The sequence below is a fragment of the Anneissia japonica genome, unplaced genomic scaffold, assembly GCF_011630105.1.
Source record: "Anneissia japonica isolate Jap-2015-1 unplaced genomic scaffold, ASM1163010v1 scaffold108273_len470852_cov203, whole genome shotgun sequence".
Lineage (NCBI taxonomy): Eukaryota > Metazoa > Echinodermata > Crinoidea > Comatulida > Comatulidae > Anneissia > Anneissia japonica.
The window spans coordinates 2759-15910 of NW_022686840.1; the positions used below are offsets into that span (position 1 = coordinate 2759).

At 33.5% G+C, this 13152-nt stretch overlaps 2 protein-coding genes across 6 annotated transcripts in view; both read right to left on the bottom strand.

Moving 5' to 3' along the window:
* LOC117117467 (eukaryotic translation initiation factor 3 subunit L-like) overlaps positions 1–9473 on the bottom strand; it is a 10721-nt gene extending 1248 nt beyond the window's left edge. The window contains exons 1-14 of the mRNA XM_033261771.1: positions 9401–9473; positions 6101–6248; positions 5612–5691; positions 5204–5335; positions 4602–4675; positions 4267–4347; positions 3949–4039; positions 3621–3775; positions 2902–3072; positions 1843–1976; positions 1205–1378; positions 548–605; positions 369–407; positions 172–264 (exon numbers count right to left, since the gene is read on the bottom strand). Coding sequence (XP_033117662.1) covers positions 172–264; positions 369–407; positions 548–605; positions 1205–1378; positions 1843–1976; positions 2902–3072; positions 3621–3775; positions 3949–4039; positions 4267–4347; positions 4602–4675; positions 5204–5335; positions 5612–5691; positions 6101–6248; positions 9401–9473 — 1503 coding nt within the window. The remainder of the gene's footprint in view (positions 1–171; positions 265–368; positions 408–547; positions 606–1204; positions 1379–1842; positions 1977–2901; positions 3073–3620; positions 3776–3948; positions 4040–4266; positions 4348–4601; positions 4676–5203; positions 5336–5611; positions 5692–6100; positions 6249–9400) is intronic.
* LOC117117476 (myosin-11-like) overlaps positions 7379–13152 on the bottom strand; it is a 63401-nt gene continuing 57627 nt past the window's right edge. For all 5 annotated transcript variants that reach the window (XM_033261790.1, XM_033261797.1, XM_033261783.1 and 2 more), the window contains 2 exons: positions 12188–12246; positions 7379–11493 (listed from right to left, as the gene is read on the bottom strand). In XM_033261790.1, the coding sequence (XP_033117681.1) occupies positions 11479–11493; positions 12188–12246 (74 nt within the window). In that variant the 3' untranslated portion in view covers positions 7379–11478. The remainder of the gene's footprint in view (positions 11494–12187; positions 12247–13152) is intronic.

Consider the following 13152-nt stretch of genomic DNA (forward strand, 5'->3'; position numbering starts at 1 on the left):
AGTTGGGGGGAGGTTTGACTGTGTATAGTCAGGGGCGGGTTTGTAGTGGGCAAGTTTGTTGAGGGTTGGGTTTGTAAGGGGTGAGTTTGTCAAAAAGGGTGAGTTTGTAGTGCTCGAGTTGAACTCGAACTGACAGTAATTATTTTCATTACTATCTCAGACTGTACTTACACCATCAACATAAAAATCCACCTCGGATGCAGCCTGGAATTCTCCATCAAGACCACTTGAGCCTTTTGTCCAAACCAAATTCATCATCTTATGCTGTAATGTATAGAAAATATTTCGATTCTTAAGTTTTAATTAATTCAATGAAGATTTTCCAGAATTTAAGTATGAAAAGCTAGTAATTAAACAAAATTACATACCTTGAAACACAAAAACTGGGTTCTAAATTCTTCTTCAGACTACAAAATAAAAAGTGTAAAGTTTTTTAACCAGCATACATTTATTAAAGGTAACTATCACCTAAAATGGAGTCTAAAACTTGTGTCAGGCATTTTCAATTAATAGTGAGCAAATTTTAATATCTATATTTTTTACTCACAAGGTTAAGAAATGCAGCAAGCTTTGGTATTGGCATTGTTGTGTACAGCTTCAAGAAACTGAATAAGAATAGAAGAAAGTATTGAATGCAAATTTAAAAAAAATAATGAACAATATATCAGATTACACACAAATTGTGTTAGTTTGTGTTAAAATTGTTATGAATATAATAATAATTATAATTCATCATCATCCTCAAACCTAGTGACAAATTACTTTTCATTTTGACAGGCATTCTCTATTTTTATTGATTTAGTCTAATATAGATGAACCCTGTATTATCAGAAACACTTTTGGCAACGGTTTTGCCTCAGACACTCAACTCTATACAAGTCTCTTGTATCCTCAGCCACAACACTTTATCTATGTTTGTCTCTCTCTACCCAGGAGTATAAATGTTTACCGGCATATGCTGAGAAAGTTTAACAGGCTGCAGTGCGGGAGGAGTGGTAAACCCCCAAATAGACGGGCACTATGGCCTGTGAGTCCAAAGCTTTAGGTTTTGACCTTTACTTCTACCTTAGCATTATTATAAAGACAAATAAACTTTAATGTTGATTTTAGCTATGAGTATTGCTAAGGACGAAGTTTCAACTCTGCTGATATAGTTAAGTAAACAAGTACTCTTAATTGGTGGTTCAAGAAAGCTGCTCTTTACCTCCTTATCTCTGGGATGAGTAGCTGTTGCCGAACCTCCTCAAGGAAGACTTTAGTCTGCAGCATGGAAGGTTCCTTGTGGTAGTTCGCTTGTGGTAAGTCATAGTTTGGTGGAACAGGTGAGAGGAACCTGGGAGCAGCAAACACAAAGCATTCTTGGAAAGCCATGATGTCACTATCAAAACATATAAAAATAATAATAATAATTAAGGTATATAATGATAATTATTAAAGTACTTAATATTAAGTACTTAAATAGACAATCGGAGATTATAAATTAGCATTTGTTAAGTTTCAATGTTAGTCAGTGGCGTATCTAGATGCCTTCGAAATGAAAAGGGGGGGGGCGTGAAGGTGAAGTGGAGGGGGGCTAAATAAATGAGTAGCACTAACTCGCAAAATAAGGAGATTTTTATCTACTTCAACATGAATTTTTTGCTTCAAACATTTTCTATGAGAAGGGCAAACTGGGAGGGAGGCGCATTATTTTTTAGGAAATGTACGTCCCACCCACCAGTGCACCCCTAGATACGACACTCATGTTAGTAGATACTAGCATATACACACCTACAAGGATGCCAAATAAATATATAAAACTCATCCTGAATGACGCCGCAAAATGAACAAGATGCAACTCACCCTTTCTGCATACGTCCAAGGCGGTCTCCGACCTTGTCACGCATTTGAGTGTGAATACTTTCATCAATTCGCATTGGGTGGAGTGTCAAGCAGATTGCTAGCAGTGTGTACATCTGCTCATTCATCTTCTTAATCTAAAAATAGAAAATTATCCGCAACGGCACTGAATATTTTAGTTTTATGGTGACATTGCACAATAAGCAGGGTTCATATTTCCTCAAAATGCTCCATCAGCAAATAATTCATTCTTCTTCTACAGCAACAATCAACAGGTTTCTTTTTTTTTTCTGTATCAATTTTTATGGATGCCTATCCCTGGATAGCTGAGCAAAAAATTTGCAGTAGAGAATGGGATTTATCGCAGCAACTGAGGGCCCTTTCTACAGAAATTGCTTTCGGGAAATTTGAACCCTGTAAAAGGAAATACTAACACAAGTTCACGTCCGACAGTGTTCACTCAGGGAGCCAAGGACATGAGTTCACATTAAAGACCTTATAAACACAAGATGGCGCTCTCCACGATTGACGCGTAACAAAAAGAAGCGTAGATTTGCCAGATAAAAGTAATCACTTTTGGGAGAGGGCATCCTAGTCATTTCCATAGATCTGAGATAGGGCGTTCGTGTTACGCCAAAGTTTGTTACCCAGTACATTAATTGTTCCTCAATTGTTCTAACGAGAGGGCACATTGTAAATTAGATGCTTCTAATTGTTACATGTAAACGTAAAGTCGCGCGGTGTACGCTATGGTCAAAGCAAAGTTCAAAAGTTTTCACTTTTGCAAGAGGAGGCTGCACACTTCGTTATTACAGAATTTTCACGCGGAAATCATGGAGAACGCCATCTTGTGTTTATAAGATCTTTGGTTCACATTCACACCTGTCCAACACACAACTACTGTATTGCACGTGTAAATTTTAAGAATTCTTTTGTAACTGCTTTCCAACTATCTCGATCCATCATAAGTGTACCAATAACCTCTCTTGATAAATTGCTTTTTTTTTCCAGTTATACATAATATTCCTTAGTTTATGCTAATAAAGAAAAAAACACACTAACAAAGTCTGTCTGGTATGATGTTGGGGGCAGCAGACGCATCGTTCTCTGAATGTAGAGCAAGATATTGGCAAAGCTGCGTATAGCATCCTGGTAGCGACGCATCATAAGGTACGCAAACCCTACGTAGTAGTATGTTGTGACTTGGCAGGCGGGAACCCGGGAGTACAGACTCTATAAAGAGCAAATATGAGATACAAGTTAAGTTCTGTCCTGATTATCAAATTTTCTGTTCAGGGATGTAGCCAGTGAAAATTAAGGGTGGGTATTAAAATTTTAAGGGTGGGTGCTGAATCTTGTGAGTATTTTTTCGCGTAGCGCCAACCGCATGAACAGTTATTAAATGGGGGGGGGAAGGGGAAGGGGTGGTAATGATAATTATGACTTACTTTGTTTGGTTTAAATAAAGAGGTAAGTATACTGTGAGATGAGTGCAAATATTAAATTTTACTAAAATCACTGTTCTTTTATTGACTGAAAGTAACTTGTAAGTTGTAAGTTTTCTTTAATTTTAAAAACTTTATGTAATTGTTTATTTCAATTTTTGTTAATGTACAGTAGATTGTAATTTAGCATCAGGTTATTCCATTTGTCTTTTTAACTTTGTTAAAAAATAAAATACATGAAAGCAATATAACTAATCAATATGATGGAAAATAGTGACATTAACTCTAAACATACGAAATATGAATATTTAAATAGCTTTTTTTTCTTGGACAAACCTTCTTGTTGAGCTCAATATTTTCAAGTGCCTTGATTGCTTGGTAGTAATCACCGAGGAGCGAGTGTAAGCGAAGAAGACCAATCAGACTGAAGTACCCCAACATCTTGTACAGTGGATTGCGTCCAAAGTCCCCAGCAACACTATCTGGATCACCTAGAACCAAGGTACAAGAAACTGTTTAAACAATAGAAATGTAGGATTGTGGTTTCATGGTTGAAGTGCCAGCTTTCTAATACTAGATTCTTGGGTTCAAATCTTGCAATTGCACATCTGTACTAAATATTTTACTCCAAAGAAAATTTTGAAAATAGATAGTTCATGTTTACCCTGTGTAGCATACACCTCCAGTTGCTGGTTGATGTTTGATTTCTCCACAAGAGAGTGAAGTACGTTGAGGACGCTGTGCACATTCCAGATCTATTCAATATATAATAATACTCATATCAACATTAACAAAAAAGATATTTTTATATTAGGACAAAGACTTTATCTCTCAACCAACAACTAAACTCCTTACAGATGATGAGAAATAAATTATAAATGTAAAACATCTTGTATATATGTTTGTCTTGAAAGAGGAATTGAATAAGAATGCAATGGGCAATCGTTGGTCATAAATGTTAATAAAATGAATAAAGTATTACCTTTGGGTTTTCTTTCAATATCGTTATTTCAGTCTCTGTTTTGTTGTTCAATTTTGATCGATACTTGCTGAATTCTTGGAACTGGAAGGGTTAAAGGTGAAAAAAACCACAAATAATGACTTATATAATGCATAAAGATTTACTCCTTTAGATTGCATAGTGCTACCTTACATTAACTTACAATAATTTAGGATTTCATGAGGAATCTTGTTATTGTAATCAAATTTTGACTCACATATGATTACCATGCACTTGTCATACCACTTGTGAAACTTACGTAGTTATCAAACCACCTGTGTAATTTAACTGGCTGCCATGCTACCTGTGTAACTTACCTGGTAAATGAATTCATCAATGATATCCCAGAGCCATTGGTCAGGTATCTCAAGCGGTACTGGCCCTTCAGCATCTGTAAATATATATATTGTATATTAATTTGTTTAATAATGCAGAGAGTAAACTTTACAAAGCATGTCTGAGTGGTTAAGGCAGGGACGCCGCAAACTACAGCTATAATATTGCCACTGGCTTATGGTTCTGGAGGTGGAACAAATTTTCTCGGAAAACAACTAAAAACCGTAGTCCCATTGTACACAATTGGCTCAGATGCACTTAAAACAATACAGTATCTTTGAGATGAGTAGGGGATTACCCCAGTGTACTGGTTCATACAGCCCCTGTTGTGGACAGACTACAGCAGCTGCCACTGGTTTACCAGGTAGCTCAGACACAAACAGACCCTTTGGGGAGAAGAAAGTTACTGTATGAGCTAGTCCACACTTCCAGCACACTTAGCTTCATGAAATAGAACTACATAAACTCTGTAATGTATGTAACTAACAGCAAACAGACAATAATGGAGAAAGCTGGTGAATGATGTTGATGAGGATTGAGGGCGCAATTTACAACAATTTTGATAAGGCTATGTTTTACTTACTAAGTATGAAGTTAAATAGATTGCAGTAGTTGTAGTAGGACTCAAACCGTTGGTCCTGTGTTAAGCCGCTCTGTATCCTAGCATAAATGTGTCGATAATACAACTCCTTATACAAAATCATAAATACAGCATCTAGAAGAATAAAAACATGTAAGATAACAGGAATATAAAACTCGGTCCAGATTATCAAATTTTCATTGACTAGAAACTGTCCTAGGGTTCAAATCCTGATAGTTGAGCCCTTAAAATTATTATATCTTTAGAAATGTTGATTCTCATTAGTCAATAAAAGAAATGTTCATGTTCCTATTGGTTGATTAAAAAAATTCTAACAAAATGTATGGATTCGTATTGGTTGTTATAACAAATGTGAACTTGTTAAATGTGAACAATTTAATAAAAACTTACCTTTTTCAACTAACAAACTGACACTGTCAGGAATTGGCCATGGCTCTGTTTTGAAGTATTTCTCAGTCAGCTTTGGATAACTATATCAAGAGGGAAACAGTAGAAAAATATACTAAAATAAGTACTAATTTGTGAATTCCTTTGTATATTTATGCAAAACATAAAAATGGTTCAAGTCTACCTTAGAATTCTAAAAATTTCACTGAAAAGGTTACAGGTTTTTAGTTTTATATTTAAAGTACTGTATGTTCCTTAATTTTAAAATTGAACATTATCCAATATTAATTATAAATATAATAATTAATACTAAATACTACAGGTCTCCATTCAAAATAAAGACCACATTTGGGACTGGGGTTTTCATGGTCTTTTGCAGTTTAGTCTCCAACTAGAAAAATAATTATAAAAGACCGAAAATAATTGTTCATCCACGACTGCAGTAAATTTGTTAATTGGAGGGGTCTTTAATTCATTAGAGGGAGACCTTACCTTGTCTCATAGCAACTGCCAACTTCAAACAGTTTTCCATCTTTTAAACATCGGTAGAAGTGCAGTATAAAACCACGGACCTCATCAGGAACATGGTAGTTTGGGTTATTTGCATGTTTCTCATACTCTAAATCCTGTCTGGGGTCACCTAAGCAACATCATTCAAACTGTTAGATGCATTTTTAAATACTGTATGTTCTGTCTCTTATACACATCTAGATGTGTATAAGAGACAGGGACCCACCCTGGTCATTGAATTGATAGGGCCAAAGTTATTCACACCGTCAGCCGTGCGAACGACTCCAAAATGGTTATTAATTGGGTATCATCCGATTTATCGTTATTTAAGCTTAAAACGAGGAATTAAGTAGCATTTATCAACCTACAGAGGACTCTTGTGATCTGTAGGTATCATGGAATTCGAAACAACTGGAAAATGGCGGGGTCAAAAAAAAGTACCGGTATGAGCTATAGCTCACTGATTTTACAAAAAAATTGGCCAATTTTTAACCTGGTCTTTTTTCCAAGATTCGGCCACATGGGCTTAATTGAGTATCATCTGATTTATCATTATTTAAGCTTAAAACTAGGCTATAAGCAGTGGCGGATATAGCAAGGGGTGGATACTGGGAGGTGAGAAGGACCATAGAGAAGGACCGTTTGTAGGCCTACACACATTTTTTAAGATATGCTAATTTTTTAAATATTTCTATCTTATGGAAATGTAATTTTACACAGTTGCCTACAATTCAATTTTTATTGCCAAAGGCTTCTGTATATGAATTTGTTTGAATTTGTATGTATTTTAATGTTTTTGTATGAATTTTTGAAGGTATACTTTTAAATAAAATATACCTGAAATATAAAATATAATACATTCCTCCTCGTGCCCCCCCCCTTCACCACCAATAAGGTCGTGAATCTGCCTCTAAATCATGTTACATCATCATCATCATCGTCTCATTATCATCTTTTCATCATCATCATCATCACATCATTATCTCACCATCATCTTTATCATCATCTACATATATATATTTTCATGTAATTATGAGAACAGATTTTAGTAAAATACCGTAAAGGCCAACTCAGCGTCGTACGACGCAGCCCGACGCGATTTGTTGTCATGTCGGGGCAGTCGTGTCGTAGAATATTAAACATGATTAATATTTCTCACGACGGCTAAAGACTGTCCCCAACGATGAATCGCGTCGGGCTGCGTCGTACGACGCTGTCTGAGTTGGCCTTAAACTGAAATGACAAAACAAGGAAACAATGTTTTAATTTTTCTTCAGATAGAACATATTTATTTATAGAAATATATAATGTGATAGGTTTTGAAGTTAGCGGGTTAAGTCATAGAATGTATTTGAGATAAACTAATCTACTATTATATATACAAATAATTAATAAATTTTGTGAAAGGTTAGAAGTAACAACAGAAACTCAACTAATATATGTTGGACTACAATAGAGTATGTATAATTTAATATGTTACAGAAAACACCTTTTAAAGAATAATTTTCAGATAATGATTTGGAAGATATCAATCTCATTACAGTAATTACATTACAAGATATTTTTTTTAAACAATATTTTAACATAATCAATAAAGGGATGGGGGAAAAATCAACACATTTCTATACAACTTTCTTACATTTTGAATTCACGGGAGGTTGTTTCTTTCACATTTGTTGTAAACACTCCTAATCCTTATTTTACAACATGGTCATCATTTAATAACATAAGGTGGTTTATAAATACAGCACCAATAAAGAATAATTATACATTACATCAACACAAATACAGTGAACTGACCAAATGATTCATAAGAGGTAATGAAAAGACTAAAACACTATCAGTCACATCAAGAAACATAAATTACAAGAAAAATACAATCACTATATTATACGAGCTCTTCTAGAATATAATACTATGTTAAGGTGTTGAGTTGGCATTTATACATTAAAGATACAGGTCGCAAGGTTATATATACTTTTATCAAAGAGTATAGAATTTCAAGTGGTCCAACTGCCCTGATTTTGTATCAATGAAATGTAAAAAAAAACTACCACAAGATAGGGGGCGCCCTATTAGAATTCAAATAGAGTATTTCCAAACTTTAACACATACGAATACGTTCCAATGAAACCCTGCGAGTCAGACCTCTTGCAGTTTTATACTCTTTGTTTTTATTAACACTAAAAAATAAAAATCAAGTTTTGAACACATTTCTAAATATTATTAAAAATTTCAAGTCAATGATTGTCAATTATATATTAATAATAATAATAATAATAAATAATAGTAAAAACAACAATAATAATAATGATAAATATGATGCAACAAATAATGTTTGTAGTAATAATTATAAAAATAATATAATGTAACAGCTTTGTAAATATAGTTAAAATTAACCTACACTAGATAATTAATTTCAGATAGTAAAGATTACTAAAGCTTTCAAACATATTTTCAACAAAATAATATGTATGCACATGCAAAGTCATTGTTGTAAAAGATTGTTTAACAATAATAAATATTAAAGAACTACGAGCATACAAGGCATACTAACATATAATGAGTAAGCTATTTTAATTAAGCCAGTGATTGGCATTTTTCATTGTATATTTCAGATATTCATTGATCCGTTTATTTGGGTTGGATATCCAAATCGAATTAATTAAGAAATTGCTAATATTGATATAACTTTTTGATTCCAAATACCATTTGCCATACATTCAGAAAACCCCCAAAATTTCAATCAAACCAAACAGCTCATTGCAAAGCAACACATACAAATATTTCACTAAGGTTACCTTTTTCTACAGAAATTCCTAAATTGATTGATATGGGTCTATGGTATAGAATATATTATTATTATTATTTGAGCATCCATTGATTTTCAATTGCCGGTGTCCAAAGTTGGAGAATCCACTTTAAGAAGATGAGGCTAATTTAGTTTCACTAACATATCTAATTATACAGGGGTTGCAAGAAACAGGGGTCTCAAGTCTCCCGGAAATCGGTACGGTTTCTCGCAAGCAAGCAAGAGTCTCCCGGAAATTAACCCATCTCCGCGAATTCATAATTTTGCACATTTTCAATGCTTTATTATCAAATTTCTCACGGAAGTCAGTGCCAATTGTTATCACAATGTGCAGCAAAATAAAATTAAATGTGTTAATAAAGCTCATTAGCCAGATCAATGGCAGATTAAATGAAGTACAGTACTTCAATTTTACTATTACATACATAAATGATCAATAAAAGAAAATTAATTTTTTCTTCTTATTTTACGTGGAACTAGATATTTAAGTAAATCTACAGCAATTGAGTCTCTATATTGGCGAGTGCTTATTTTCTTATACATGTTCTAACATTCCAGCACACATTGGTCAAAACCTGAAATTTTCTTTACATTTTACCACCTTAAAAATTCTCAACCTGAAATATACTATTAAAGATACACACAAAATGTGAATAGTATTACCCAAGTTACGAAAAAATTATATCATACAATTACATATAAAGCATTTGATTGTCAATTCAATTCTAAGTCGATCAAACTGGTCAAGTAATAACTGGATTGAGCCAGTTTTAACAGGATCAAACTGGTTATTACTTGACACTGGATGATAACTAGTCAAAAGTTTGAGTGCTCAACTACCCATTCACACAACAATGTAAAACTATCAGCATCTAAATTCATGTTTAGTTTTTTACCAAATATTTGAGACTGAAAAAAACTATTCTTAGTGTTTGCATTGATATCTGTCTTAACCAATATTAATATTTCAGTCATATTATAATTCTAGCAAGAGAGATTAATATCTTTGTCTAAGAAGATTATTAATGCATAGTTAAACTTGCTTGGGGAAGCCAAGCTTGGAAGCAGGTATTATTTGCGATCTATAAATACAATAATTGGAAAAATTAGATTACAGCCTGCCCATGCCTCACAAAATAGAATTATTGAGCCAAAATTGACCAAATATAAATGCAATTAATTACTTGAATGACCTAAAATTAACTTTGAAAAATATTATATTATATCTGTAGAAGGTTCATAAACAAAATTATCAAGCATAATCTTTTTTTATATAAATAATGAGAATACATGTAGCTTTGAAATATTAAGTTCTCATAAGTTTTCAAGGTATCTAAAAAACATATTATGAAAAAGCAACATACACTGTTTAAGTTACACAAAAGATTTAAATCTGATATATTACTAACAATTAACTACAAATGAATAACAATATGTGAAACCCACATAAATACCCAAAGATATTAAACCAAGAATTTATGTTTGGTCCAAAAATGATGGAATATCAATCAAAGGTAAATGATAGTGTGTCAATTGACATAAGGTGAAATTACAAAAAATGTTTCTTGTCTCTTGCAGTATCATTTTCTGTAGAAATGCCATCATCCTCATAATCAACAGGCATCCATTGAAGTCTAGTTCTGGCAGATATTTAGATATGCCACTCTAATTTGTGACCATACACATGTACAGTACTGTTCGAATATCTTCCACCAATCGCACACAATTTTCTGGCGAGCGGTTTGCATGTTTCTCTCATGTTGTGAGCTAATGAATAATTAATTAGTGAGAGCTAGTGCTTGTAATGTATCCCCACGCACGCAGTTCAACGGGCGTCTTAATAATAAAGCAGTGAACACTCTTTCTCAACTTTGTTCGGCTGGATTAGGCCAACACATATTAATTAGGCCCAGCATCCGAGTTTTTAAGCAATTGATAATCCATTAGTTCTCGATCTACATAATATGTCGGACCGCAAGTTCAGTATTTTATAGCAACCAGCTCATGAATAAAACTGTTTATGTTGTGTAAACAACCACTTGCGGAATATCGCTGCTCGTTTTTTGCACAAAGTTCTTTCATGCAATGAGCTCGATGGATAATTAAATATATATTCGAACAGTACTGGGTATGTAAGGGGAATGAAGGAAGAACAAAGGGCATTATCTTCCTGTTTCTCAGACAAGAAGCATTTTAAAAAATTCTGGTCTACTAAATTATGATAAATGAAATAATAATAATACATGTTTCTATATTAAGACAAAAACTGTTGTATAACCATAATCATGATGTGCCTATATATGGACATGATGTGATGTTATCATGACCATATTTAGGCATGTCACATGTTTTCTGGACAGGGCTTAATATTTTTATAGGAATATGTGTGTACTGGTACTACTTTACTGTCTCCATGTCTCTTTTCTCAATTTTGTTCAATTTTTTGGAAGACAGTCAAGGGAAGCTTTGATACAAACTACACTGATCAACATAAAGGTTTACTTTTTTTTTCCCAAGGCATTCTAATGTGACGAAAGGAATCAGTCCTTCAAACATGTTCAATCTGTGGAGAGAAAAGAAGGTATTTTTAGTATTTCCAATTCAATTTCTTTTCAAGGGCCAATATCCACACAAACACAATGAAACACATAGTGGTAAATATGCATCATGGTGTAGGGACGTCAATCGACAACTCAGCGTTGAGTTACAAGTAGATTATACATAAATTTACTTAGACAAAAGATTCCGTAGAAGAAAAATAATTTATAAATTTCAACTATATAAAAATGTCACATTTTTTTCCTGTGTTATTTTTAAAAATTTATTATTAGAGGTTTTTGTTTTTTATGAGGTTGTAGAGTATTAGGCTACATTATTTTCTTGTCTAAAATAAAATAAAATATTTTAAAGGAAAATTTTAACTTGGAAAGTAATTATATTAGGGTGCTAGGAAGCGGTTCATTGTAAATTGAAAGTGACATTGTTACCAAAGAAACACCCACATATTCTCTTATAGGGACCTATAGGTCCTTTTTAAATATCCCTTTACTGTCAGAGAGGCGCAGCCGGTTGTGCAGGGACTATTTCCGGAAGCTCAAAATCTTAACGCTTAGGCTATCCAAATCATAGTACATCAATTTTTGCAGATGCAACTGAATATGGATTACAGCACATATCAACTTAACACATTCTTGTTCAAAGTTATACACTGAATTATCATGATATTATGCAAGTTAAGAAAAATAGAAGAAAATTACCTTTGTAGAACTGAATCTTGAACTATCTGACTGAGTGCTACTGGAAGAATCATATGGATCTGAAAAGAAAAAAAAATAAACAATTTAAATTAAAATGTTAACTACATTTCCATGAGACAATTGATAATAAAGTGTGAAACATTGCGGAAGATGGGTTATTTTCCGGGAGATTCTTGCTTGCGGGAGAGATTTCCGGGAAACCCCCGCGAGCTGCGGGAGACTTAGGACTCCTGAATAATCAAAATCAGCTATTTTTACAATCCTCTCACTGGAAGTTCAATGATCATAACTTTATTTTATTTCCATGGTCAGTATGTTTTTAATAGAAATAAAAATAAAAATCATAGCTTGATTTGTTTTATGACACAGGAAGACATTGTTGATTGGCCAGCTAAATTCCACAGTAATGTGTAACATCTGTGATGCCCTCAACGGGAAACACACGCAAACTTCCCAATTTATGTGGAGTATTACCCGTGGTAATAAAAATTGCTAGTTTTATTTTCAGCAAATAAAATGTACAAAGTTTTGTCCAAATTATCAATTTTTCTTTGACAAAAACTGTTGTATGCCCATAGTCATGATGTGCCTATATATGGTCATCATGTGATGTCATCATGACCATATTTAGGCATGTCACATGTTCTAATATTAACTTGCTTGTTTCATTACAAAAAATTATAATGCTATTTAAAGCCTTATTACAAGGCTTAGGGTACAGGTGGGCAAAGTGCAGCTCAACAGTGAATTTTTGTGGCCCACAAAAATGAATTAAAAACCCTATATGTCCAGCTCAGTGGTATTTAAACTGGTGTAAAAGAAGTGTATGAAGGTTTTTGGAAGCACACTGGAAACATCAAAGTTTTGGTGCAGCCCTTGGTGTTAATTCAGAATTCACCGATTTTTATGCCCACTCTTGGCTTATGAAGTCTAGTTTGTGCAGGATTTGAACCCTCGATTTGGAA